A 26,340-nucleotide genomic window follows, 5' to 3' on the forward strand; every position below is an offset into this window, starting at 1 on the left:
CACCTGGGGGAACCCCTTGCCCATCTCTGCCCCCACCTTGCTGTCGTGCTGCTCCTCGGCCCCAACCTGGGCATTCCAGCACCCGGGAAGCAGAGAGTTCCGAGGTCTGGCCCTGACAACAAGGGCACCTACACTGGGAAGACAGCGGCTCGGGGGGAGCCCTGGCACAGGAGTCAATCCCTTGCTCTGATTCCACAGCAGGCTCCTTGTAGCGGGGTAATTTCAGACCTACCCGCCATTTGTTTTAGCAAGAGCAACTGTCAGAGCAGTGGCTGTAAGCAGTACAGACGTAGGAGAGAGAAGGAAAAAACCACCAGGAATGGAGCTTTTTCCCAGCTTGCCAGGAGCGTTCCCTTCTCTATTTGTTAATTCAGTTACAAATGTCATTGCTTATGACAAATACCATTCATGTCTGCACTGAAATAAGATGAGCATTTACTGCTACATGAGTCAAAACACACGTTGAAAGCACAAGAAGATCCGCATTTCATTGTGTCAGTCCCACTGCCTCCATCCCACCCACAGCAGGGCTGAGACCACACTGCTCCCACAGCCCCGACCTGTGGTGTGGGGCAGAGGAGTTAAAGCTACACACTGGGCTGCGCCATTCGGCTTGAAAAAATTCTAAAAATCAAAGGAAATGGTCTACGTGCGAATTTATGCAGAGCCATCTTAACATCGCCACCACTCCATGCTCCAGAATGACAAGATAAATTGTAATGGCTCCTTCAGAGACATTACAATGTATTTTGTCAAAGACCCCTGTGTTAATGTCTCTATACTATGGATTATCATAATGTATCATGTCAAACTCTCATGTTGCAGTACTTCAAAGATACATTGAGATATGTCAAACTTTTTGGAGGCTCAGAAGCATCTTGCAGCAGGCTGATGGCAGGGCAGGGCTCAGGGAGCAACCTCCCACTCCTGGCCCAGTGTGGGGACGTCGTTAATGCTCTGCCATCATTAACACCTCCCTAACCAAACAGAAAGAACATACTAACCTCAGCCCTGCACCTCCCCTGCAGGAAAGCTCTGCCCGCTCCCACTGCTGCTGTGCTCCAGCCCCTGCCCGCCTGTAGCTACCACGGCCCGGCTGTTCTCACATGGCACACACCTCAATTAAAAGTATTAGAAAGAAAATTAGCAGCCTGCCAGGTCATAAGCAGGGGAAAAAAGCGCCGCCGTGACTGCAAACGTGAGCGTGCTGGTGTGTGATGCTGCAGCAGCGCGCTCTGCTGTGGCTGACGTGAGGGAACAGCAGGATTTTGCACTGGAAGCATTTCAGATCCTCTGCGCATCACATAACCTCTGCTGATTTTGTTTTATGAAGCTTTGTGAATGGGTTCAGGTTTACAGAATTCTACAGTTGCTGCTCTTGGGAGAGCAGCCAGAAACTCCACCATCAAAACAGATCATCTGTCTAAAGATGGCAAGACACCCGGACCCCTGAGGGTGCATTGGATAATAGCAGTAATATCGGTAACAACAGAGAGAAATGCCCTGCAGGGAAAAACCTGACTGCAGAGCTTGGCACGCTGCTCTCTCCCCGCAGCTCGGAGGATGTCTGTGAGACTGCCGGAATTCGGCGAGGGGAGAAGCGCCGTCTCCTCGCTGATTGGGGGAAAAATCGTAAAAATATTTTCCACATGCAAGCAGCTGTGAATAAACCTGTCAAATATTTACAGGCCTGTCAGGGTATTTGTAATGGAGATCGCACTGTGGCTTTTGAATGTAAAAGCTTCTGCTTGGGAAGACAATGAAGTAAAGTGGATGCTGGGGCTGGCGCTTCCCTGAGAGCTGCCCAGCGGCCGGCAGGGCACACAGCCCTGGCCCGGGCCAGAAACAAAGGCCTCTGATAACGGCTTGCAGAGAACACTGAGAGCTCTGCAGTTCTGCTAACAGTTTGCCTAATTAAGATTTAGATTGTGAAAGAAACTGCAAAAGAAGCTGGAGCTGTGTGCAGGACAGACAGGTGGGAGCCTGCAAAAAGTGCCAAGCGCTGCGGGCTGCTCACAATGCCTCCACAGGGTGCAGCAGTGGCAGAAGCGGGGCATGAGCTCAGCCACGAGCAGAGCAGGAATGAGCGGCCCAAAGGAAGCGCGAGCCGGGGCAGGGCCGTGTGGGGCAGCTGCCCAAGGCTGCGCGTCCCTACTGCTCCAACTTGAGGCTGAGTGGGGCCTGCAGCGCAGGGCTGCCGGGCCGCGGCCCACTGGGAGCTGCAGCAGCAGAAACACAGCACACTGTGGCACCGGAGGTGTGAGCCTGGAATGGACGCATCTGAAAGCTGAAGCTGATCCAGCACGGACTCCTGGAAGAGCCAGGGGATGCCTAAAAGGGATGCATTTCTAACATCAGAACATAGAGCTGCTTAAAATATTTAAGAAAATCCCATTCAAGAGCAAGTGAACCTGTATTTCCTTGATGCAACAACAAAATATAAAGTTGACTGCACTGCAGAAATGTCCCCTTATTACTTTAATGTACTTGTCTATTGCTTAATGAAAGTTCTTAATTGTATTACAATTAATTACATACGCAGAGTCCCCGGTTACATTTTCCAATAAGACACAGCCTTTGGTACAGGTCTAAAGGCACTAAACCAATTTTAATATATTAAGGCCAATTTCCTTTGAATACTAATTACTATCTAATGATAAAATGAGAAAGAGGAACTTTCCAGAAGTAAGATGGTAAGAATAATACTAAATCAGCCATAAATACTTTGCCACTACACGTTTCATATTACAAAGTGCCAGCTTTTAGCTTAAAGATAAATCTTAGTGCAAGTTAAATAGTTCTAAATATTGGAAACACTTTAGTCTGAGCGTCATTAGTAAAAGCTGGAGAGATACAGGATTTCTCCGTGTATATTTTTAATAATGGAAAGTTCTCTGTTTCATTTAATATCCTGAAATATAAACTTTCTATTTGCCCAAAGGAAACTGACAGCTAATTTACCAGCAGAGATTTGACATTTTACATATATATGTGCATACGTATTTATGAATGGATATGAGACTATGAAGAGTAGACTGAAAAAAATATGGTTAGTGTAACAGTTTTCTCCTAAGTAGCATATTGAAGCTAAAAATACTTTGAATAAAAACAAAATGCACAACGTGAACTAACATTTTGATGTTACTTAGAATTTTCAAGTCATTTGATTAATAGTGCAAAATTGGCACTATTTCTATTCAAACGCTGTACCAAAAGACAGCTCCTTAAGCACCACAGCATCCAATTTCTCAGTGCATTCAGGGAACTGGACTACAATGCATGAATTATGACTGATTTTATATACTGCATTGTCCTTGAACATCTGTTTGTGTAGAGTTCACTGCATGGCTGTTTCGCATATATCCCTGCGCAGGAACAATGGAAAATCACTTTAAATTCACCTACACTTTGGGGGAGAAACTCCTCCTGCATTCTTTATGGGAACGTGGTGTCAGTTCAGAGAGTGCCCAGTTACAGCATGGCAGAGAAGATACAGAGTGTGCGTAAGCAGTTGTTATTCTGCCTAGACTGCTGCCAGCCTTGAACAAACTCAAACAGCAACTTGTTTTTGAATGACAAAGTGGCCGCTCAGCCTTCCCTTTCAGCCAGGCACAAAATCTGTGAGCGGGACCAAAGCCAGCACCTGCAGACAGGACGGCTCCAGGCAGCCCCTGTCCTGGCAGGGCTCTGCTGATCTGCCTAACATGGGCCTGGAGAGCTCATGAGTTAGCCGTGCTTTTGACTCTACAGCCTCAGGACCTCCCCACACGTTTCCTCAGCTCTGTTTTCCAACAGAAGCTCTCTCCCGTGTGCGTGCTGCCCCACTGAGAAGGGCAGCGTTCGCTGCAGGAGGGCTCCAGTCAGAGGTGAGAGCTCCCAGATGCCAGTTGGAGAGCAGCCCTCCGAGGCTCTGTGCGCCCTGCCAAGGCTGCAGGTTTGGGTGGAGGCAGGGTAGATGAGTGCCTCCTGCTAAGCAACTCACAGACTTCGGACAGACTGGTAAGTGAAGTAGCTCATGAGGGCTCAGAGCATCAGTATGAATGGCCTTACTGAATCTTACTGAATACTTACTGAATTCTCTTCCACAGATCACAAAAATAAGTTAAAAATGTAGTATAAATCTATTTTTAATTACAGGCCCTGCATACAAATATGTTATTTTTAATCAAAATACGCAAAACCTCCTGAAGTGTGACTACACAACTTTTCAAAGGCCAAAAATCGATACAAAATAATAGCTGGGTGCTGACGTTGGGAAATTCAGCCTTTGGGAGGGTGTGCTGGACCAGGGAGGCTATAATCGCTTCACTTCCTCACACACAGTGCGCAACTTCTCTGCCTCTTGCATCATCCTCTCTCACAGTTTCTTAGAACCATTTTATGAAGAAAGCAAGCAGGAGTGCCAAGAATATTTTGGCAGACAATGCTTAACCTCAGCTCAGCACTGATGTACCACTGCAGGGCTCGTTGCAGCCGTGCTGCAGCTTTGCTACTCCTTACACAGAAGCAGAGTCTTTGCTTGCCACTGGAGTTAGGAATTACTTTGGTGATGGTCTGCTGACTTTCTAGGACAAAATATGAAATGCTATAGCAGGAAAGCAGAAATGAAGGGGTCTCATCTTTGAAAGCAAGAAACTCTTCTCCTGCTTTTTGAAAATGGCTGTGATTATTCACAGTAAATACTCTGAACGCAGCCCTGACTGAGAACATAAATGCTGAAAGTTTCCTCGTTGTTACAATCACAATTTTGACAACTAAAATAGAATGCAAAAGAACCAAAACTTGAGGGCACAACAGTTGGAAAGGCTGAAGGATGGAGCAGCGTCTATGGAGGACAAACTCAAATCTATGCTAAATGTCTATTTTGTAAGTTTCACATAATTTCTTGTAAAGAAGTAAGTTAGGAAATGGTATTAGGATCATTACAACAGTAACAGAGCAAAAACATTTTAGCATAGGTGGGGAGGTGACTATTTGTCTAGCATTTTTAAAATCATCATACTGCTCGAGTTACAGCTTCATGGTCAATTTCTTCAAATTCTAATTTGTCACTGACTCCTACAGCATGTAGTCATGGCAAAGCACACTGCAGGCCAGCCACTTCATTCACAGAACGGTGTCTGCAACAGAAAAAGCTTCATGTTTCCAGTGTTTCTCAGGGTCGGTCATAACTTTACAAAGCAGAGTTTAACAAAAAAAGATTAATCATGAAGTAATAAACAGGATGCAGACTGTTTACTAAAAGGTATGAAATCCATCATTTCCCTTTGGAATATTCTTTTGGCATAACAGAGCAGTGCCTCAGGAAAGGGTCTCATCAGAACTTACTTGCCCAGACAGTACAGCTTGTATTCCAAAATACATAACTTATGTGAGATTAAGCAATTTACAAGAGCAAAAGTGAAAAGGGCAAACGTACTGTTCTCTCGGACAAGGCAGAATTCCAAAGTGCTCTGGCTCTCCAAGGTACAGTCTAAATCTACTGGGACATTAGGTTCACTCTGCTTCTCCAGCCGATACTGAGGACCTGAAACATAAAGTAACTTGTAAAATCATCTGTTTTCTAACAAAGTGATGGCTTATCACGTTCAACTACCACAAGATTACTCACACCCTAGAAGTAAGGCAGGTAGACACTTATGTTTCAAAGTTCTTTTCCAAAGGAAAGGGCCCTATTGTGAGAAAGGGCAGGCTGGTGTGCAAGGAGACAAAATACTCCAGATGTGCTGGGCTGTCTGGCAGCACTACCTGCTTTGCTGCCAACCAAATTCTAACCAAAACTTCTGCACTATTCCTATGCTAACTGAGCTTGTATTAAATACATTGCCCATGCTGCAAGAGAAGGGCACCGCCTGTTTTAAGAAACTCCTATCCAGATCTCAGTGTGAATCTATGCTGTATTTCTCGGGCATTTTTCCTGATGCGACAAGCACAATGTGTGCTCCCAGCTGCTCTGCCCTCTCTGTGACTCTGGTACAGAACACCCATCCCCAGTTGCTGCCTGGTTGCTGTCTGCCCGAGCACGGTGCAGCTCTGCGCCCCAGGCAGTGGCACGGCTGCTTTGTGGCTGCTTGGCACAGCTCAGTGTGTGACTTCCAGCTCAGCACCAAAGCCCGCTTCTCTTGTGGGGCTCAGCCAAACAGACACAATTAGAAAACACACGGAAAGCCCTTTACACAGCTCAGAGATGTCTGCACAGAGCATTGCGAAATATCCAGGAAATAGCCCTTCTTTTGCAACTTCCTTCAAGAATTGCATTTTGTTGTAAAAATCAGCTCCACCCAATTTGGCTATTTCTACCTCTGCCAACAGAAGGCTTTTCAGAAGGCTGCGCTGCCGATGAGCATGAAGGATTTCCCTCCATAACCAGGAACCCAGGCTGCCTGAAGGGAAGGATCTGGTGTCCCAGCAGCTGGATGGCTGCAGTGAGCAGGAAGGGTCTTCAGTGGGGGAATTTGATCTTTTTGTGGAATCTGTATACTGCTAACATTACAGCTGCTGAAGATAAAATCTATTTCATGCAACTGAATCAAACATGAACACGTAATGATGCTGTTGCTTAAAAAGAGTTATTTTCAGACACATTTCCTGTCATCATAGGTCTTCTTTAAGACTCAGGTGTCAGTTTCTTTCCTCTCAAACCACACCACTGAAGGAGATAGTGCTGACACCACTCCAAGACCTGGCAGGGAGAAGCCCCATCATGCTGGGGCACGGGCTCTGTCCTCACTGCAGCCCACAGACAGTGCACTCCCTGCCAGCCCCTGAGCTGCGTGCCCGGCTGGGAGCTCTGCCCTGCTCTCCTGTCTGTGGGCAGCAGCATAGCAATGGGCACAGCAAAGCGGTTGCCGCGAATGCCCCGAGAGCCGAATCCTTGCAAACTATAAACAGTTCAAGGAGTGTTTCCAATTGCTGAAGCAAAGTTCTGATTCAATGTTACTGTAAATCAGATCGAGCTGTGTCCAACCTTAAACTCTGCTCCTGATGTTGGGGAAAAGGCGGCAGCTGGAGGGGACTGCAGCAACCCGCTGGCCCGAGGCTGGTTAGGCTGAACAATGATACTGAGCACCTTTACACTGCTCCTTATATAACAAAATAAATGGAATTGAAATAATGAAATAAATCTACTCCCTCTTTATGAGCATTTAAAATATTTCTGAATACTTTTCTGACTTTGAATTATGACAGTAAGCAATGAAATATTTAAAACATATAAGAAAATTAAGTATCTTAGCCTCCGATGGCATGCCTAAGAAATGAAATTTGTTAGCCAATTAATTTTAAATTTACTACAGCAGACGTTCAATTACAGCTTCCCATCTTGTCTCCCCAAAGCTGCGTGCGGAGCATTCAGCTCCCGAACAGAGCACTGCTCCTCTGTGCCACGGAGCTCAGAAACTCAGGCAACTTTCTGTGCGAATAACTCCGTAAAAACAGGAAATACGAAGAAATTCACAAAAAAGTATACATGGATTTTTACAGTACCCACTCTGAAATAATACACAGTACGTGTCTGTGCACATTACGCGGCCTGCACTTCACGGCAGATGGCAACCATCCGGTGGTTCTGTGGGGGAGTTTTACTACCAGACGTCCCTCACGAGTTCAAACGAAGTAACTGTAGCAGAAACATTACATGATTTAACAGCCTCCTGACAGAGCGCGGCTGTGGGAATTCCAACCACAATTCGGGCTGCAGTGCCAAGGCTGGGCTCCGTGGCTCCCTGCTGCCTGGTGCAAAGGCTCCGTGCGGCTGCAGGAGGGCTGGAGGCAGCGGGACCTGCCCTGAGCACCAAGAAACGGCTATGAGCTGCTGCTCCAGTCCTGGAAAAGCCAAGTCCTGCCTCTGCAGAGGAAGGACAGGCCCAAGCGTCTGTCTGAAAGAAGCCACAAAACGGTGAGAGAAAAATCCCCCAAGCCCCAGGGGCAGCCGGAGGCCCAGCAGCGCGGCCGGCCCTGGGGCAGCCTGGGCAGCTCGCTCCTGTGCTGCGCGCGCCGCGCCCCGGCTGCCACCGCCCGGCTCTGCGACTGACGGCGTCCCCACGCGGCGGCCCTGCTGCCCTACCCGCCGCTCGACCCCTGCACCCCTGCCGGCTGCTCGCAGGCACCTACTGCACCTTACTGTTTCAAGATACCCCTGACAACAGAGGAAGGCTTATTGGGAATTAAGAACGGACAAGAAAAATTGCAATACCACATCTGTAGTGCTATTTTCCTACAGCACCACACCAACGCGCCCCAGGAAGAATCGCACAGCATAATCAAATTAAGCATCTCTCTTACAAAAGGGAATGGCCATCCATGTAACAACAAACCAATTCTGTTGCCATTTAAACTGCAAAGCCTTCAGAATGGGGTTTTGAAAGCATGACCCATCAGTTCTAATTTTTAAAACTTATCCTTTCAGTCAAGACTAGAAAAAGGCCCATTCCAACTTTTATCTTCACTACAAAGTGCTGTTATCTTGGGCTGATGTCAGGAGCTCTATCTCTCTTTCTGCTGACAAGCAGAGACTAGAGAGATAAGATTGGGAACGAATCTCACTTCTCTGAGTAAATAAATAATCAATACTCATCTAAATGTAAATGAGAAAGTATCCCCCTCTGATAACAGGGCTCTTATCAAACAGCCAATTTTCTACAGACATTTGGCCTCAACCAAATCACCATCATTCAGCCCCAGCCTAATGGCTAAAAATCGTAACTAAATTGAACCGATCACCAGAGATCAACTAAGTTCAGCCATGGCTACTACAGGTTCAAATGTTTGGAATGCAATTTTTCCCCCATTAACTTTCAATAGCAATGAAGAATACCACGGTCAGGGGTTGAATCTGCACAATAAACAAATACTAACACTTAGAAGGAGAAGGAGGCTTTAAGGAAAACTCCAAACAAAAAGCCATCTCAATCTGCAAACAAGTTAATAAGATAAAACGAGGATCACAGAAAGACTTACCGTGATATTTGATTTTGTGGAGTCGTCAAACCTAACGTTTTCTAAACACACCAGTAGAAAAGAAAGAAAGAAACAAACAAACAAAAAAACCCCACCCAAACGGCTTAAAACAGAACCGACATTTCTAGCATTAGTCTGCAACAAAACACATCGTTACATCCTGCTTAGCCCTTATCTTCACCTGGCTCCCATGAGCTCCTGAATTCTCACAAAAGCCCCAGCTCCAGCTATGTACTTTTGTCAGCTGCTTCCGCTCCCTTTATTGTCCAGGCATTTGTTCAAAACACTTTTGAATTTCTGATTTCCACAACATTGACTCCCATAATTTATTGCACTGTGTGAGAAAAAGAATTCCCTTTTGTCCCAGAACATTATTGTCTGCCTACTGCTTTTGGTGCCATGCAGTTCTTGTTTTATGAACAACAGTGATAAAACCCTCCCAATTTACCCCATGTACCGTCTCTACCCACACACTTCATAGTCTTCCCTTGTGCCCAGTCATCTCAGTTTCCAAACTGGCAAAAGATCTCTGCTCAGAAACGACTCCATTTCATGTCGGATCCATTTTTGCATTCACACACTTCTGCATCTTTGTTGCTATTACCATTATCCTTTTTAAGGCATTATCCTTTTTAAGATAAAATATAACAATCAAGATGTGGGCACTCCGTGATTTATGTGCGTGGGCCCAGTAACACTTTCTGGTTTGTTCTCTCCTCCTTTCCTAATTTCTAATATTCTATTTGTCTTCCTGACTGCTCCTAAGCACGGAGCCGAAGTGTTCAGAGAACGATCCATGACGACTCCAAGATACTTTTCTTGACTGATGGAAAGTAATTAGAGCCCATCATTGTATACGTATAGTTACGGTTGCTTTTCACCACGTATATTATTTTGCACTCATTGACACTGAATTCCCTCTCTCGTTTTATTGTCCTGTCACTCAGCATTGTGAGATACCTCTGCAGCGCTTCACAGACAGCTTTTATTTGCACTATTCTTGCTTCTTTTGTATCAACAGCACATTTTGTCACATCAGCATTCACATCCTTTTCCACGCTGCACATTAACTGAACAATGCAGGTTCTACCAGTTCCAGTGGAACTCCACCAGTAACCTAGTTACTAATAATGGAGAGCCATTATTCCTATTCTTTGTTTCCTGTCTTTTAATCAATTATTAATCCATGTGAGGATCCTCCTTCTCATCCCATGACAGCTTAATTGCTTTATGAGCCTTTGTCAAATCTTTTTGGAAATCTAAGCGTGCTGTATAAAACGCATCATCCTTATTCAGAGGGTCTCTGGTGTCAGGGGCTGCTCACATGTTTGTGAGGCACAACCTCCCCTAAAAAGCTGCACTGATTTCTTCCTCGGTGTACTGCATTTGTCCACGTCACCTTTTAATTTCCTTCTTTGCTAAAACGTTACGTAGCTAAAAGGAAGCTGAGGAATGCAGGTCTCTCCTCACACTCTTCCAAAGAACGGCTGCCATACAACTCCCCGAGCAAGGCAGCAAGAGCGTTATGTCACAGCCCATTTAACACTGCAGCACACTCGTAGGCGAGCTCTCCCCATGCTGTCCATGATGCCTGCCTGCTCATGGGCAAGTTTCAGCACTGGCTGTCGGGCAGAGCTCCTCACACAGCACACAGGGAGGCTCTGCCTGCGGGTACAGCGTCCTCCAGCACGGCAGCTCTGCATCTTGTGCAGACCATTCTAATTCCAAACTTACAAACAAAACATTACAAATTGGAAGGCAGTTTGGCGGCCGTTGCCTAACGATCATTGCAGTAGCAGCCAGGCAGACAGGAAGGAAACAAAAGTGAATGTGTGCTGTGTTTTGGGCTCTGCTGAAGTACAGGGATAAGACAGGAAAGGAAACAGCTGATGAACATTTAATGCTGATGTCTGTGGTACTTCCCTGTTACAAAGTTCTTCTTTCACAAGGATGCATGATTTACTGCTTTACTGCTTTGCTAGGTTTTGAAAGTGTGATTTCTTTTTAGTTTAAATTATGTTTGTATTTACGCGTTGTTACCACTTCTTTATTATTGCTGAAAATATGCTATGGCTATCACACGGCCATAAAGAAGAGGACACTTAATGTACTTCTACCCTTTCATGTAGCCTGTCAAAAAGCATCAGCCGTGCCAAGCGCAGTGCTGCAGAGCCCAGCTCTCAGCAGCCCATGTGTGCGTGGAGTGGGGAGGAACCCATGTGGCTGAGAGCGGAGCCCTGGTGGCACCAGGAGATGGCTGTGGGAGATGGCACTTGGCCCCCCTGGCCCACGCTGCAGCAGGGGAAGATGCATTCTCATCAGCACTGGATGCCGAGTCTTGGTTGTAAGACAGAGCAAAGATTATAAACAAAAGAGGTCAAAGCAGAGGGACAGGCAGTTTGTGGAAAGCAAACTGAGAACAGAGAGGGGTCTTGGGACTCCTGCATTGTGATTTTTTCTTAGAGTGCAACAGAAAGGACAAGGACTGCACTGTTTGCTTGGCAATGGCAGTAGAGCAACAGAAAGTAGGTGAACAGTTCAAGAGGAAATAGCTGTAAAGCCAGAATGTTTACATCTCAAACCCTGCTGCTGTGAGGACATCTTAAGTCTGTTTATCCGTTAAAAATTCACAATGTCTCTCAACACCTCTAAAGTGGAGTGAAGATTTTATCATTACAAATGCAAACACTGGTTAATAAAGATATCTGAATTGTGAGAACAAACTTTTAATACTGTGCACAAGCATGAGACTTCTCCAAGTCCAATCTGCTTTTTCTTAACTTGCACTGTTGTGACATGACCAAATTTTACACAGTTATCTGCTGCTCTCCACAGAAATACAGATGGTTTTTGTAGAAATAAACAGTCATTTATATGAAACAATTGTAAAATAGTTTATGGAAACCAGCGGTGTAATGCATTCAAATAAATGCCAGGGCTGGCTGATGGAGAGCCAAGGTGTTAAATCACACTGCTTAAGAATTCAGCTGTGGGAAACAGATAGTAAATCCAGAGTGACAGAATTTCCAGTGATGGCAAAGGTTTCTGACATCTAGTCCAGTACACAAAAACTACAGCAGTTCAAACCCATTTTACTTAACACTACCTTGACAGCCAGTGAAATTAAAGAATTTAGTCACAAGCCCCTTAAAAAGGAACAAACACACTTCGTTTACGTATCGCTCTTTTGTAGAACAGAAAGGCAGGCAGCATGCTGCTCTGCAGCAAACCGGTCTGTGGACATTAACAGAAATATTCAATTTGTACTATAGACCTTTATTCTTTCTGCACTCGCAACTAATTCTAAATAAAGTTGAAAGGAGAAAGAAATCATCATCTTTGACCTATAACATAAGGTACCTATAGCCAAAACACAACAACACACACACAGCATTTCATCACAGGTTTTGCAGAAAGCAATGCTAAGGGCAGTGCCAGCACTGCATGCTGCAGCAAACACAGCACAGGGCCCTGCAGCTGCTGCCCACTGAGGGCATCAGCACACGGCTGCAGCGCGGGCTCTGCTGCCGCAGGGCTGTGCATTGGCACACGGTCTCCGTTACCAATGTGGATCTCAAGGTGAGAAAGGTGCTTTTCTCCCCGTTAACCATCAATCAGTGCACAGCTCAGGTAACACGACTGCCGGCGGGTGCTGTGTGAGCTTCCCAAAAAGCGAACGAGATGGTCCCACAAACGTACCTGGTGTAACAGCAGTGTCTTCTCTCATCAGAGGACAAAATAAACAAAAACCTCTATCATTCAAATGCTGAACTGGAGAATTTAAAATGTCACATAAATTATGGCTTTATCACCAATCCAGAATAACCAATAAATGTGCGATTTCAATACCAACAGCTCTGGAGGAGATTCAATTCTATAATTCACTTTCATTTCAGAGGCCAGACATGAAACATTTTCCTCCACAATTTGGGCTGATGTCCAGAATCCCATCAGCCCAAATGCACAGGACTAACGAGCTACGTCTGTTCTGACAAACTATTCACAAACTTTATTCCCTGTGAGCTGTTCCACGTCCACCAGCATCCCGTCCCCCTCCACGTCTGTGCCTGCGCAGCGTCAGCACTCAGAGAAAGGGCTCGCTGAAATTGATCACTGCTCTGCAAAACAGATCGCCTCTGTTGGCAGACAGAAATTGTTTCAAGCAGCCTTTGTCCCACCCTCCCCAGCACAGAGGTGCTTACCCTGCACAGCACCAATCCAGAGGACGTTTTGCTGAAGAAATAACAAGAAAACAATGCAGCCAGCTCCTCATTGCACCTGGCAGTGGGACAAGCACACCTGGGAGAAAGGTACGACATTTGGAGGCTGTGTGCTTAAACCAAAGTGTTTTCTTTATTTTTTTAAATACATTTTTTTTTGTTGGTGAGAGAGGGGCAGCCAGCAGGAGAAAGTCTGGCCAAGGACCTACGAGTATTGATTGTTTTAAATCTGTATCTTGCTAGTGTAAACAGCCTAGTGAAGAAAAACAGCGTTTCTGAAGTATTTCCAGGTAAAGCCATACACAACTAAGGGCAGCAAACTGCAGAGATGCTATAATTACCCAAAGCAAAGCCAAAGAATCTCAAAATTACCATTAAGCAGAAGAGCACGCGTGCAAGCACAAGAAAATACAAATTAATTGGCTTTTCACTGTCACAGATGCTGAGGCTTCCATCTCTGAGAGTCAGAGCAAACATATGCATCGCCTACTCTAACATATTTACTTTTAATTTTAAGCTCCTCAGCTACCATCTTCAACGGCAACATCTGACTTAAGTGACAGTTTATTCTAATCATGGTTCATCTCTTCAAAACACTTTAATCACAGGGCTGTGGATTTAGGCGGTTTCCTAATTCTCCTCCTTTCTATTCTCTCTCCATCTTTCCAGGCGCTATTTCCATCCCCTGTTCCTCCCTTCCCATGCTCTCCACACACGACACCCAGCCGTGACCTGGGGCAGGACGGGCTGCCCGCACACAGCGCTCCTCCCCACACCCCCGCCCCATTCCCAGCGCTGCTCCCCAGCTCCGCTCCAGCTCCAGCAGTGCCACCAGGAGCTCCTGCAGTCAGCGGGGAGTGAAGGAAACCCAGACCCCTATTACTGGCACAGCTGCTGAATACTCCAGAAAGATGAAAATTGTGGGACAGGTTTAAAGGAAAGGCTTGGTCTGACTGCATCCCGGTGCTTTCCCTGGGGCCTGGCAGGGCACTTGGCAATACGTGGTTTTTCAGACCAACTGTATTACAGCTATTACAGCTTTTGCTTATCTGCTGCAAACGTTTTGAATAAAATGTGTTAATAAACTGTTTTCAGAAGCATGTTTGAAATAGGAAATGTGACATTAAAAGTGCTGCTGCGACTACTTGTTAGAACATGGTTTCTGACAAAACCCGGACCTTTTCCCTCGCTGCTGTCAGAATGAAACAGAAGCCTCACATGTGCCTCAGTGCTCCTTACTGTGAGCTTCTGTTGGCCAGGATACGAAGGATAACCGAATAGCTCAGTGCAAACAGAAGTTAAATGCATCACAATGCAGTTCTGTCACCCACTGATAGGAGCTCAGAGCCACGAGGGGCAGCCGGGCCGACCCCAGTGCAGGACCGAAACGCAGCATGAAGGCTTTCAGCCCCACATCCTATTCCTGGTTCTTGAATTTTTCTCTTTATTACTCAGCTTCCTTTGGCAGTGAGATAACACACTTATCCAGATTAGGAAGATTATTTTAGACTATTTTTGGTCACTTTACATATTTTAAAGAATGCAGAAAGCAATACTTGACAGCTGTTAGGAACTTGAATGTTATTGTAAAGCAGCTGTTTTCATTTATAGAAAAGCACCAGTCTTTTTCCAAACTGAACAGAATACTGCACTAATAACTCACACTAACCTGTGGAAAATACAGGTCATGTCTGTGAAATGTTGGCAGAAGATACTGTTTATAACAATTAAACTTGTGTCACATTTTGTTCTTAAAAGGACTGAGCATTTCTGGTTCAGGGATGTTTACAGTTTGAAGCAGCTATTAAATAACAATCAGTAGCATGTTCATCCTGCAAAGAACTTCTACTTAAAATCAGACAAGATTAATCAGACAAGGCTTCTCCACTCACAGAAATTTCCAGTGACGAGAGGCTGACACGGACCAGGAACAGGCAGGCTTATTCTAATGTTTCAGCATTTTACATTGTTTAGTTTTGACTCCCATTTCCTTCTGAAAACATTCAGTTGTTATAAATGGACATTGGTGCTTAATTTGTTTAAAGCCAAAGCCTCTACACATATTCTCTTTGCATTCCTATTTTATGTTAGTATTCACAATCCGTTCAGTCAAGCCATGGAAAAACAGGCAACTGGCATCCTAGGGAGTATATTTGTTGAGGAACAAAAGGAATGAGACAGCTGAAAGGCAGGGAAGATAGCTTCCAAGTGTACATATAGTTCCTGCACATATTTAATTTGAGAATCACCATGGCATCAAGATATACAAAGCGTCAAGAACGAAGCCATCATCTTTCTCATGTTCTTACAATTGTAAGCTGTGCAAACATACTGTACAGAAACTACTGAACGTGGGTTTTAGTGCAGATACAAGACGCCTGATGAGACCTACCTGCCTACTGCACGTTGAAGGGTGCAGTTGGAGCACTGTGCTGTGCTCACTGCACACGGGGGAATCTGCACCCCACCTGGGAACAAGTGCGCCTTCCTTGGTCTGTACGAGAGCCCCCCAACGAGCGGGCTTTAATGAGTACCTCTGCCCTACACGGAATTCTTATTGTGAGCTGACTAACTGGCAAACGTAGATATGTTAAAAGTAAGACCAGTAAGCATGTAAAAGTAAGATCAGTAGAAATACTCTCAGGATTGACCGTGTACAGCAGTGCTGTGGAGCAAACCAGCAGTTGCACTGAAACCAGCACTCTACAGCTCACAGCAGGGTCTGCATTTCAGACCAACTTTATACTTAAACTTCCAGCTGCTAGAGTGCTCACAATGTTCAATGATATTTTCCAAGATCCCTAGACATAGCAAGTTGATACAAAGGCAACCTTAAATTATCTGTGCACATCTGGGTGCTCTCAGAGCCCGGTTCACAGCACCTCAGCCCCGGCACACACTGAGGCCCACACGAGGCCCTGAGGAGCTGTGCGGGGATTTCAGCTTTTCCCCCTCCCTGCTGCAGTCAGGGCAGCACCCAGCCCTTCCTCTCTTACTCTCCCATTCTGTCTATTTTCACAAAGCTTTTGTATGAAAGACTCTACGGAGCTCCCTCAAGCTGGTCCATGGCAGGATCTCCTCTGGGAGCTCATTCCACAAGCGAGAGTGTTTTATTTCCAGCTCTTGTGTAAAATATGCATTTGCAGTACACACTGCTGAGCATGCAATAGGTTAAACAAACTGATGATAAAGAATTCTACTTAGTTATTTTTCATTACCATAGGAAAACATCAATTACATTTCCTGTTTTATGAGTGTACACAAGGGAATCCATTACAATAAGAGAGAGCTTATATGGCTGTTTTTGCTGCTTCTTTGCTAAGCAAGAAGAACAGTTAGCTTTAAAGACAATGAAAGCAGCCCATAGAGAAGGCAGGCAAACCGGCATACCTGCACAGACAGCTCCTATCCTGATTTATCCAGCCTGACTCCAACTAATTAAACATCTGCCTCAACAATTTCCTCTGCAGATTTATCTTCTCCAGTACGCAGCGCTGACTGTTTGTTACAGGCTTTTCCCTTCCTTGCCACCATTCACATAAACTTCTTCCCGTTTGTTATTTGGGCATGTGACAAGGATACAGCATTCCCATTAACCCCCTACTGGTATCTCTTGGGGGATGGGTCATGAGGCCCCTGATACAGTGCTCCTGTACAACCACATTCTTTGTGAAAGGACTTCAGGGGTCTGCTTCTCTCAGCTATGACACAAACAGGTGATTTTCCACGTGTGCTTCCTGTGGATTTGCACAAAATTTATTAGTTAAAAATTATCAGAGATCATACATTCAATGTAAAGCATTGCAATATCAGAAAAGGGTAACTGCAAAGAATATAAAATACTTTCAATTCTTTGCAGTAACTTTGTCTAACATATCTAAATAGAGCTGGACACAACAGATACACTTTTTCCATTTCTTTCATTGCACTTTCTATGAATGAAAGGTCGCAGCCCACTTCTGTCCTCATCTATTGACCTATATATTCCTGTAGCAAATCACCTTTGGTTTGCAGTTAGATTGCAATCAGAAGTCTTACTCAGCTTCAGTCTTTTCAACAAATAGAATTTTGAAACAAATGCATTGGTAATAGTTTTACAGCTGTAGTCCACCATGCAATTACATGAATGCCAGTGCACGTACTGAAACAAAACAGCAGCGTGGGCTCTGCACCACCGTTCGTCAGGACAATTCTGTCATTAACAGCCTCGTGCTCCACAAGCAAAGGTTGGTCTCTCCAAGGACAGCAATGGCATTTTTCAAGAAAGAAGTGAAACTGAGAAGCTCAGGAGGTTATGGGCTCGCAGAGGTGAGGGCTCGGGGATTTTCAGGACCACGCAACACGATTGCTTGTTGAAAGGCTTTCCTGTAAGCTACAGGTTTCTAGCTGAATAAATAGCCAGGGAAAGCTAGTCTAATATCTACGCTCTCCTCCTCCCAGAAGAGCCAACAGAGGTTTGCACATTTCCTATAAATGTAGGACCAATTTACAAAGCTATGAACACCATAAATTCATTTGTCCTGTGAAGACTGATCTGCAGGCACGGTGAATATGCAGAAAAGCTCATATGCAGGGTTCATAATTTGGTTAGTAGCTCTAAGATTCAGAACAATCAACTTAGAAAAAAGTGTTGCTGAATGAGGAGAAATACTTTTCCTAAATTATGTCATCTTTTATTCAGAACTCTGACATCCTAATCCACTGCTTAATAATGACTTTAAAGACAAAGGCATGGGACCTTACTCTGCTAATAGTCTGATCTCAAATTCCATTCATCTGCATATCTCCCAGTGAAAGTCAGAGGTACATTCACTCCCAAAATGAAGGATTTGATGTTACATGAAGAGTGGTGACAAAAATCCTTCCGTGCCTGCTTCAGTCAGTGTGTGCATCCGGAGGTGTAACTGCCCTTTAATCTAGATGGCATTTCTATCCCGTTCTGCTAACAGCAGCACAAGGGGATGGAGAAAGGCTCATTCCAGGTCCAGAGGGCAGTGCAAGCAAGTGGACCCCTCTGTGCAGACACCTGCAATTTCAGCTGTTTTAAAAAACGACAGGCAAGACCAAAAAAATAAATTAAAATCTGCTGAATGATGAATTGCAGTAACTGGGAATGAGGGAAGTTTTGGATAAGGGAAGTTTTTAATAAAAAAGTTTAAGTTATGATTGACCAGTTTCATACAGCAATACCTAATCTGGGAGGTGCCACCACCCACATGGCACTGTCACACAACATCAGCACTGCATTACAAGTGCTCACCAATACAAAAAAATACTAAATAAATAGCATTTGTTTTATGAGGCTCAGTAACATGGGAACTCGAGCACAACTCTCCCACAGCCACCGTGTGCCCAGCAGTGACTGCAGCTCACGGAGCTGACAGCTGCAGCTCTGCCTGCGTCCACCCACGAGCTTAAACCACAGCCTGCAAGCAACACTGCTGCTCTCAACAAAGTGAGAGTTCACAAGTAAACACACGTGGAAGTGATCAAAAAATGTTCAGCTGCGGATTCTGCTGTGATTTACATCCCCAGCAAGGATGACGGTCATGTTTCAAATAAGTGAAAAGTCACAGATAATTTATTTATAGAAACAAGATTTAAATTACTTCTTATATTATTCCCTCCCTCCAAAAAAAAAAAAAAAAGAAAGAAAAAAAAAAAAGAAAAAAAGAAGAAAGAGAGAAAGGACATTTATGCCAGTAAGTCCCTTTACAACAAAGGGTTTCTGACAAAAGTGCCACAAAAGCAGTTTATATATTAGCTGAAGGAATAAATGACAGTTCCATGCCTTTTCTAAATGACCAAACAAAATAACAGAATAACAGCAAAAAGAAATTTCAAATGGACAAAGGATAACATCTGTTACATGAAGGGGGAAAGTAGTTTAAATACTGAGCTAAATGAATCCTCCAAATATCTCCCTTCGGGAAAAAGAAATCTGACCCCAAGAAATAAATAAAAGTCAACCAAAAAGTGAACAAAAGAGGTGTTTTTGAAAAAAACAGAACACCATTCATTGCAGCTAACGACTTGTTCATTATGAGTGATGATGGATAAAGACTTCTCACGCTGAGATGAAATCAAGATTTATATGCATTGTTTCCTCTCCCAACTTGTGGGAAGATCATCATCATTTAATTCTATCTCTGCGGCCAGTGATGGGCATCCAGAGAGCCGGTTATCAAACGGCGCAGTCAGCTGGCAAAAGCCGGGACGTGCAGTTGGCACATCTGGACGGAGCCGCCGCAGCCGAGGGTGAACAATGGCTCCTGGCCAGCAGCCAGAGCTCACAGCCGCGCAGGGCTCAGCCCCCGCGCCCCACCAGCAACAGCAACACAGCACTGCTCTGCTTTTTTTTTTTTTTTTTTTTTTACGAGAATCAGATTTTCATTGCTTCATTCAATTGCTCTCCTCTGCCATTTTTTACAGCTCTTATCGTTCCCTTGGAATATGGCCTTGAGACAGCTCATCCGTGTCCTTCACTGTGTTATCTCTTCTAACTTTTATTAAAACTTCAGCTTTCATCTGAAGATAGCTAATTAAATCCGTGACAGATTATATACTCCTTTAAAAACTGCACCAAACTACCACTTCCAAACAGAACGGGGTTGATTTTCTTTTCACACAGTTAAAACTAAGGGTATATAAGGAGGTTTCATTCATTTACAAAGACAAGATCCGTATCTTTACCTAGTATACAGATAGGTTTATATTAAAGTTCCTTTGTTGCATGACAAAGCTCAGTGCAATTTCTCACAGTAATTATTCCTTGTTGCTGGAAAGATCTCTCAGCCTTCTACTTCTGAAATATATGTACTAATATATATGTGAACACATGTTTGTATCTGGGAAAAGCACTGCTGTAAAACATAAATGCCAGTACTGTCAATTTTCCTATTTTAAATGTGGATATGTCTTAACAATGATAGTACTATTTTGACAACTCTGCAGAAAGTCACTTTTTCTCTAAAACTAACAACTATTTATTTAAACTAGATCAGTTTCTTACATAAATTAGAAGTATAGCAATTCTACCTAGGACTGACCTTACTGTAATGCGTCCCATCATCTCAAGCCACCACTGGCTGGACTTGAGCACAAACGGCTTTGTTACCATAAAGAAATACTTGCAGTAATGGATACACCGCTTTGCAGCAAACATTATGCAGTTCCTCCACCGTCTGACTTCTGGCAGCATCTAGAACACAGACCTGTGCACAGAACAGCTTCTAGTGGTGCTGGAAATCACAATGCCCACTGAAAAAATGGTGCATTTTTCACAACAGCTCAGAAGTGATACGAAATAACCTCAGGAAAAAGCACACTTTCCTCTAAAAAATGCAACAAATAACCCACCTGAGCCTCTCTGTGATCCTTTCCTTCTCTTTAAGGCCTTTTGCAAGATATCTTTCATGGTGACCTTCATACTGTCCACCTGAATAAGTGAGAATCCATGAGCAGCATTTCTGCAAGACAGAGGTACATACATTTTTACAAAGGAATCATCATCAGGCAGCTCACTGCAATTTTTGTTTCTTTCAAGAAAAGTATTTCTTAGAAAAAGCAATGAAAAAAGTTGTGTTCTAAAAGTGAAGTTAAAAGGAGAAACCCAGAAAACTTCCTTTGAAAGGCAGACACAGAAAAGGAGAAAATGGATTAAGATTCAAGGCATGCAAGGATTTTCCTAATTTATCTTTATTTTTGATCAATTTGTGTTCATCATTAAAAAAGAAAAATGAGCAAACGTACACACCGAGCTCCTCCAGTACTCGTTATTATCTCCTAGGTGCTTTGCAGTGCGTACCAGAGAAACAGTTTGCAATGTCATCTTCACATGCGTCCCAATGGCAGATGTAGCAAATCATTAAGGAGAAGTGGAAGAACAGCACTCAGAGAAGTAACAGCAGCTTTTCAGCAAAGTTAGCATTATTTTACACGCAACTTTTTGACATGTTTATGTAACCATTGTGGCACAAAACCTGGGGGAAAGGTCTCTGCCAGCAGGGCACTCATCCTGGCTGCAGCCCACACAGCTCCACACAGGAGGTGCAAAGCAGCACGCAGGTGGCTATGGAAGATCCCAACTGGCAGATATTGAAAGTGGCATCACTGGGGAAGCAGAGAAGATGACAATATAATAGAAGAGCTACTGGATTAATATATCAGCGGGTTTTGCCCCTTAGACCTTGCAGTCAATCTCTGCTCATGTCAGTAGATGTCACTGCAGACAGTTAGCACAGAAATTTGAGAGCTGCTAGGCACCCACAGGGAAAGATCTGCGCTGCACAGAAAAAATTGTTTTGCAAAGCTATTTAGACAGGAGGAGGAACATTTTATCTGGCAACTGAGAATTCTAATCAGGGAGCGGAGCTCTCTGTGTGCATCACAGCTGGAGTATTTTAAAAGCAACTGGCAGTCAAAAGCAATCCAAGCAATACAGTCGCATCATTAAAAACAAGAGCACATTAAATGTCACTTTCAGACACAAACGTGGGGAACACGAGTTTCAGTTCCAACAGCTCCAGACGCAGCCCCCAGTTCATGCTCAGACACGGCCAGGGTGGGCAGCGACAGCCCCCAGCCCGCACCCATTCCAGCCCCCGCTCACGCAGTCTGTGCTGCTCCTCTGCCCTTACGGACGCCAGAACTGCGAGCACACGTCCCCCTGCACCCACTCCCAGCACAGCACAGCAGGGCGGCTCTGGGCCAGGCTCCGCATGGGAGGCCTCATCCCGGAGCAAAAGCCTGACTCCTCGGCCTGTGCCTTTGCCATCAGTGCAGTACAGAGCCCTGGTCAGCGCTGGGCCCGCTGGAAGCTCTGCGGCTGCAGCCCGGCCCCCTCCCCAGCCGCCATCTCACCAGAATTTCACTCCCAATTCTCTTTGTTCCCAGAAAAATGAAACTGCCTAAAAGCCCCAAATGGGCGCTTTCTGGACCATTTATAACTCTTACACATCTTCAAACCAAGCATAACCAAGCTTTTCACACACCTCTTTTCTTCCCCGCTACCTCAGCCACGTGTTTTTTAGCACAGTGAGGAGCAGGTCGTTCTGCATGAGAATACCATCGATTTCCACAGCTGTAAGAGTTCAGCCCTCGAGCCCCAAGGCTCAGCGGCTCTGGCTGATGCCATACAGTAGGCAGAGACCTTCCCAACTTCTCTCTGTTGATGAGCACATCTGTTCTCAGCCTGGTACTGTGAACGGCCAGGTGCCCGTGAGCTGGGCCGCACCGAACGCCTTCTGACCCCCCCGCAGTTGGTGCCCCAGCCCACAGCCTCACTCAACACCATGCCAACGGCTGGGCTGAGTTCAGTGGGTTGTTTAAGATGGAAATCTTCCATAGAACCACACTGTCCTTACAATAAGGAAACTACTCTTTCCCTTTTATTTAGATGACACAATGTTTATCTCCGAGCACTGGAAGCACCCAAAGGCACAGAGAGAAAGGCACTTGTGCCGCCAGGCAACTCAAAGGATGCCTTGCAGCACCACACGGTTTCCAGAGCGCTGCAACCGAAAGGCAGGAAAACAAACCAAAATACTGCAGAAAAAAAGAACAAAGGCAAAAAATGCCTTCCAAAGGAAGCAAGTCCTATTTTTTCTTTTTTTCCTTCAGTAGGAAATGCTTTTGCACTGAGGTTTCTCCCAAGCAGCTGGGTGAGCTCTCGTGCCACAGCTCCACCCGGTTCCGGTGCGCTGAAGCACTGCTGAATCACTTCAGGCTGAACACCGAGACAGAACTGGAACCTCCCAGAAATGGAGAACTGTCTTTCAGCTCCTGACACTTGATCTGTTAAAGACCACAGGCACATTTCAGTGCATCCCGACTTGGTCGATTCTTTTTATTGAGCAGCTGGCCTGAGAACTGTCAGCCTGATTTTCCTGACACTCTATTACTAAATCATGCCTGAGCCCCAGCCATTCTTTGCCTCAGAAGCTGGATCTCATCCCAGAATGATCTTTAAAAGTTTATTTTACCGATCAAAGCAAAATAAGAAAAACCTCTGTGTTTTACTATATTTAGTGTGCTATCCAGTAAGTGAGACTTTGGCAAGAGCAATGAAATGTAAAGCGCACTCAACATTCGTAAACTTTTGCATATTTGCTCTGGAGCACTGCCAGCACTGTTAGAATTGCCAGGCAGAATTCAGATCACCGTTCCCCCCTTCTTTCACTCCAGTTCACCTCCAGAGGTGCTGAGCACTCTTTCCACTGACGGCACAGCCTGGGGGCTGACGGTTGCTCAGCACCTCTGGGTCAGTGCTGGCCCTCGTCTCGTGCTGCAGCCCCACTGCCCCTCTGCTCTGGAACATCAGCAGCCCACGGCAACGTGCCTGCATGAGCTGTCTGGAGGAAACACGTCCTTGTGCACCATGCCAGCCTTGTCCTGTTCTGCAACAATGGTGTGCACGAACTGTCCTCACCCAACCTAACTCCAGCATTTTCTTAATTAACATTACAAATTATATATGTTGTGGCTTATTCTGCTCAACACCACACACTAGGAAGCAGAGCAGAAAAGCAGATGCCATTCTACCAATTAACATCGCTCCGTACAAATTAGAAGCCAAAGAGGCTCCTTAGCTTGTATTTTCTGTCATTTTGCACAAACATACCTGGGTGACAAGGTTAAATCAAGCAAAGGAAATCCCTGGCACTTATCATCCGCAGGCATTACTGATAAATTGTGCAGTGGAGGAATAAAGGATTACCTTCTGTATTTTTTCATTACACTTTTCTTTTGTTACAGAATACATAAATCCATTGTGGCACAATGTAATATGTATCATCGTGCTACACCTGTGGACGTTTCATAACGGCTGCCATGTCTGTGCAGTCAGGAATGATAAGTGAACCACCCGTGAATGTTAATGATAGTGATCATTCTGCGGTAACTTGGCTTTCCATCTTCTTTTACAGCCTGAGAGCTGGAGCCAGGGTGGCAAGGTTCAGGAGAGGAAAAAGAAAACAACAGGAGAGGCGATGGCTGCAGCAGGCACTGCTGGGGGAGGCAGCAGCAGCACAGACACCAGCAGCGGCCTCACCGTGGGCCTGGATGGTGCAAAAAAAGAAAGAAAGACCTTTTTGAAGATGAAAGGCTTCTGGTCTGACCGAGAAGCAAACTTTTCCAAAAGCTGTCCTTCCAATCCATTTTTTTTTTTTTAAATTCTGAATCAGAATTTAGAGCACTTAAAGCTTGCATAGCTGGCATGGCTGAAAGTGTCCAGGAATAATGATCTCAACTTGAGCAACATGGAGTCCAAGTTAAGACTAAAAATCCCACATTGATGTAATGTGCTTCACTTAAGCTAAGGGAAATTCTGAAGATGAAGTACAAAATGATATGAACTAGAATGACTATGCCAGCCACAGCTTTAACTCTGAGCCTAAATGATTTTGCCGTTGTGGATCTAAGGATAGCCTTGCATAACAACGTGCTTCTGAGTTTAATTGGCCGCATTTTGACACTACTATGGGCTAACATAAGACTCATCAGCTTCCTCCAGTGCCTTCCTCTGGGAATGCCAACCGTTCCCATTTGCTCTCCTGGGGCCCCACCCTCTTCACACCTATGTTAACTTTCATAAATAAGCATCTTATGGATTTTCTAAAATACATTTTGCTAACTACCTATACCCATGTGAAAGCCTATAAGAGGCTTTTTCTGTAAGCTAAGTTACAGGCTTTCACAGTACATTCAAAGCGTTGAATTGAATTTGTAAATGTACTATGAAAGCCTGGTATTTTTTAAATGTTCCAAACCCTAATCTATCAGGTATAACAGTGGTACCGCTTTGAAAAAAATATATAAAATAGTCAAAGCAATTTAAACATACCATTAAAACAGAAAAAGGCACTGCAGAGCAGAGGAATCGCATGCCAAATTCCATCTATGTGCCAACTGGCAGCTGAGTTACAACTCCTAGAAACACCATTAGATACTGTACGTCAAGTTGTGATAATAAAATTTCCAAGGAAAAAGCCCTAAATGGTAGTACAGATTTATTTTAAGCTACCTTCGTTCAAAGTCTTTCAGGTATTACTTCATCATCTCAAGGAGTCTGCATTTACATGAATGCGGTGCTTTGTTTGACTCCTTCTGACAAATCATATTCGACATCAAAGAGGATTGTTTGAGAATGCCATGTTTGACATTGGACAAAGTACTCCTTCCCACAACAGACATTTTCCAAAAGCATAACTCGCTAGACTAATGGGCAGTTAGGAGCCAGAATGACTGCCCTCCGTCTTCTCCTTGTGTAACTTTGCCAGAGTCCTTGGAACTTGCCAAATTCGGTCATGCCTGCTTAGCTTGCTCGACTGATTGTGCCAGAAAAGAAAATAAGACACAGATGTATTTGAGCTCTTTGAGATGCCAGTAAGAGAGACAGCTAATGGCTTCATTTCGACCCTCCCCTACCAGCTGGGCACAGGTGGGGGGATAATGAGGTCCCTCTCCCTAATCAAACTCAATTATTTACTACTCTATATAACCACAAAGACATTCACATTCAGCTCAGAATATAAAATGCACCGTGGGCTACTTCCAACCACCGATACTGGGTATTTATAACTAACTCAAGTGACTACGAGTTTGCCTTGGCAGGAGTTTAAGTGTATAAAGTTCTGCAAACTGTTTCTGCTCAAATATGTCCTGCTGAAGCGAGGTTCCTGGTGAGGTTCCATAACTGTCAGCTCAGTGACTGCACAACATCTGAGAATATATCCAACACGCAGGATGGGTGAGATCTGAAATAAAACACCGTGCTTCATTAGGAAGCTTCTCAGAGGCATCAAGTTTTTGCAGCAGCGATTCAATATTAATAAACATTACAAGTCACATGCCTGACACAGCAGCAGCTGAAATATTTTAGAATAGGGAAGGAAAAAAAAGATGCAAAATATAAAAACATAAAACTACACACACTGGTTTGATGAAAGAGAAGGAAAGCAGGAAGATGTAGAATTTAAATCCCTGTAACAATGAGATGGTCTGTACATTTAAACACACAGTAGTAACAATCTTTTGATCAAGAGATGATCAAGTAGCTCTCTATTCTAGGAGACACACTAAAAATTCTAATGTTATTCTAACTATGTTAACTATGTACATGAGTACAAGCAATTCTGAGTTAACACGTGGGCACAAAAAATCT

General features: G+C 44.5%; 1 protein-coding gene across 3 annotated transcripts in view; it reads right to left on the bottom strand.

Moving 5' to 3' along the window:
• MAPKAP1 (MAPK associated protein 1) overlaps positions 1 to 26,340 on the bottom strand; it is an 83,120-nt gene that overhangs the window by 16,676 nt on the left and 40,104 nt on the right. For 2 of the 3 annotated variants that reach the window (XM_031602000.2, XM_090121160.1), the window contains 2 exons: positions 20,538 to 20,647; positions 5,420 to 5,527 (listed from right to left, as the gene is read on the bottom strand). In XM_031602000.2, coding sequence (XP_031457860.1) covers positions 5,420 to 5,527; positions 20,538 to 20,647 — 218 coding nt within the window. The remainder of the gene's footprint in view (positions 1 to 5,419; positions 5,528 to 20,537; positions 20,648 to 26,340) is intronic. The other variant, XM_031602002.2, reaches the window with a different exon arrangement.

This window comes from Phasianus colchicus, chromosome 19 (genome assembly GCF_987193195.1).
Source record: "Phasianus colchicus chromosome 19, bPhaCol1.hap1.1, whole genome shotgun sequence".
In the NCBI taxonomy this organism is placed as follows: domain Eukaryota; kingdom Metazoa; phylum Chordata; class Aves; order Galliformes; family Phasianidae; genus Phasianus; species Phasianus colchicus.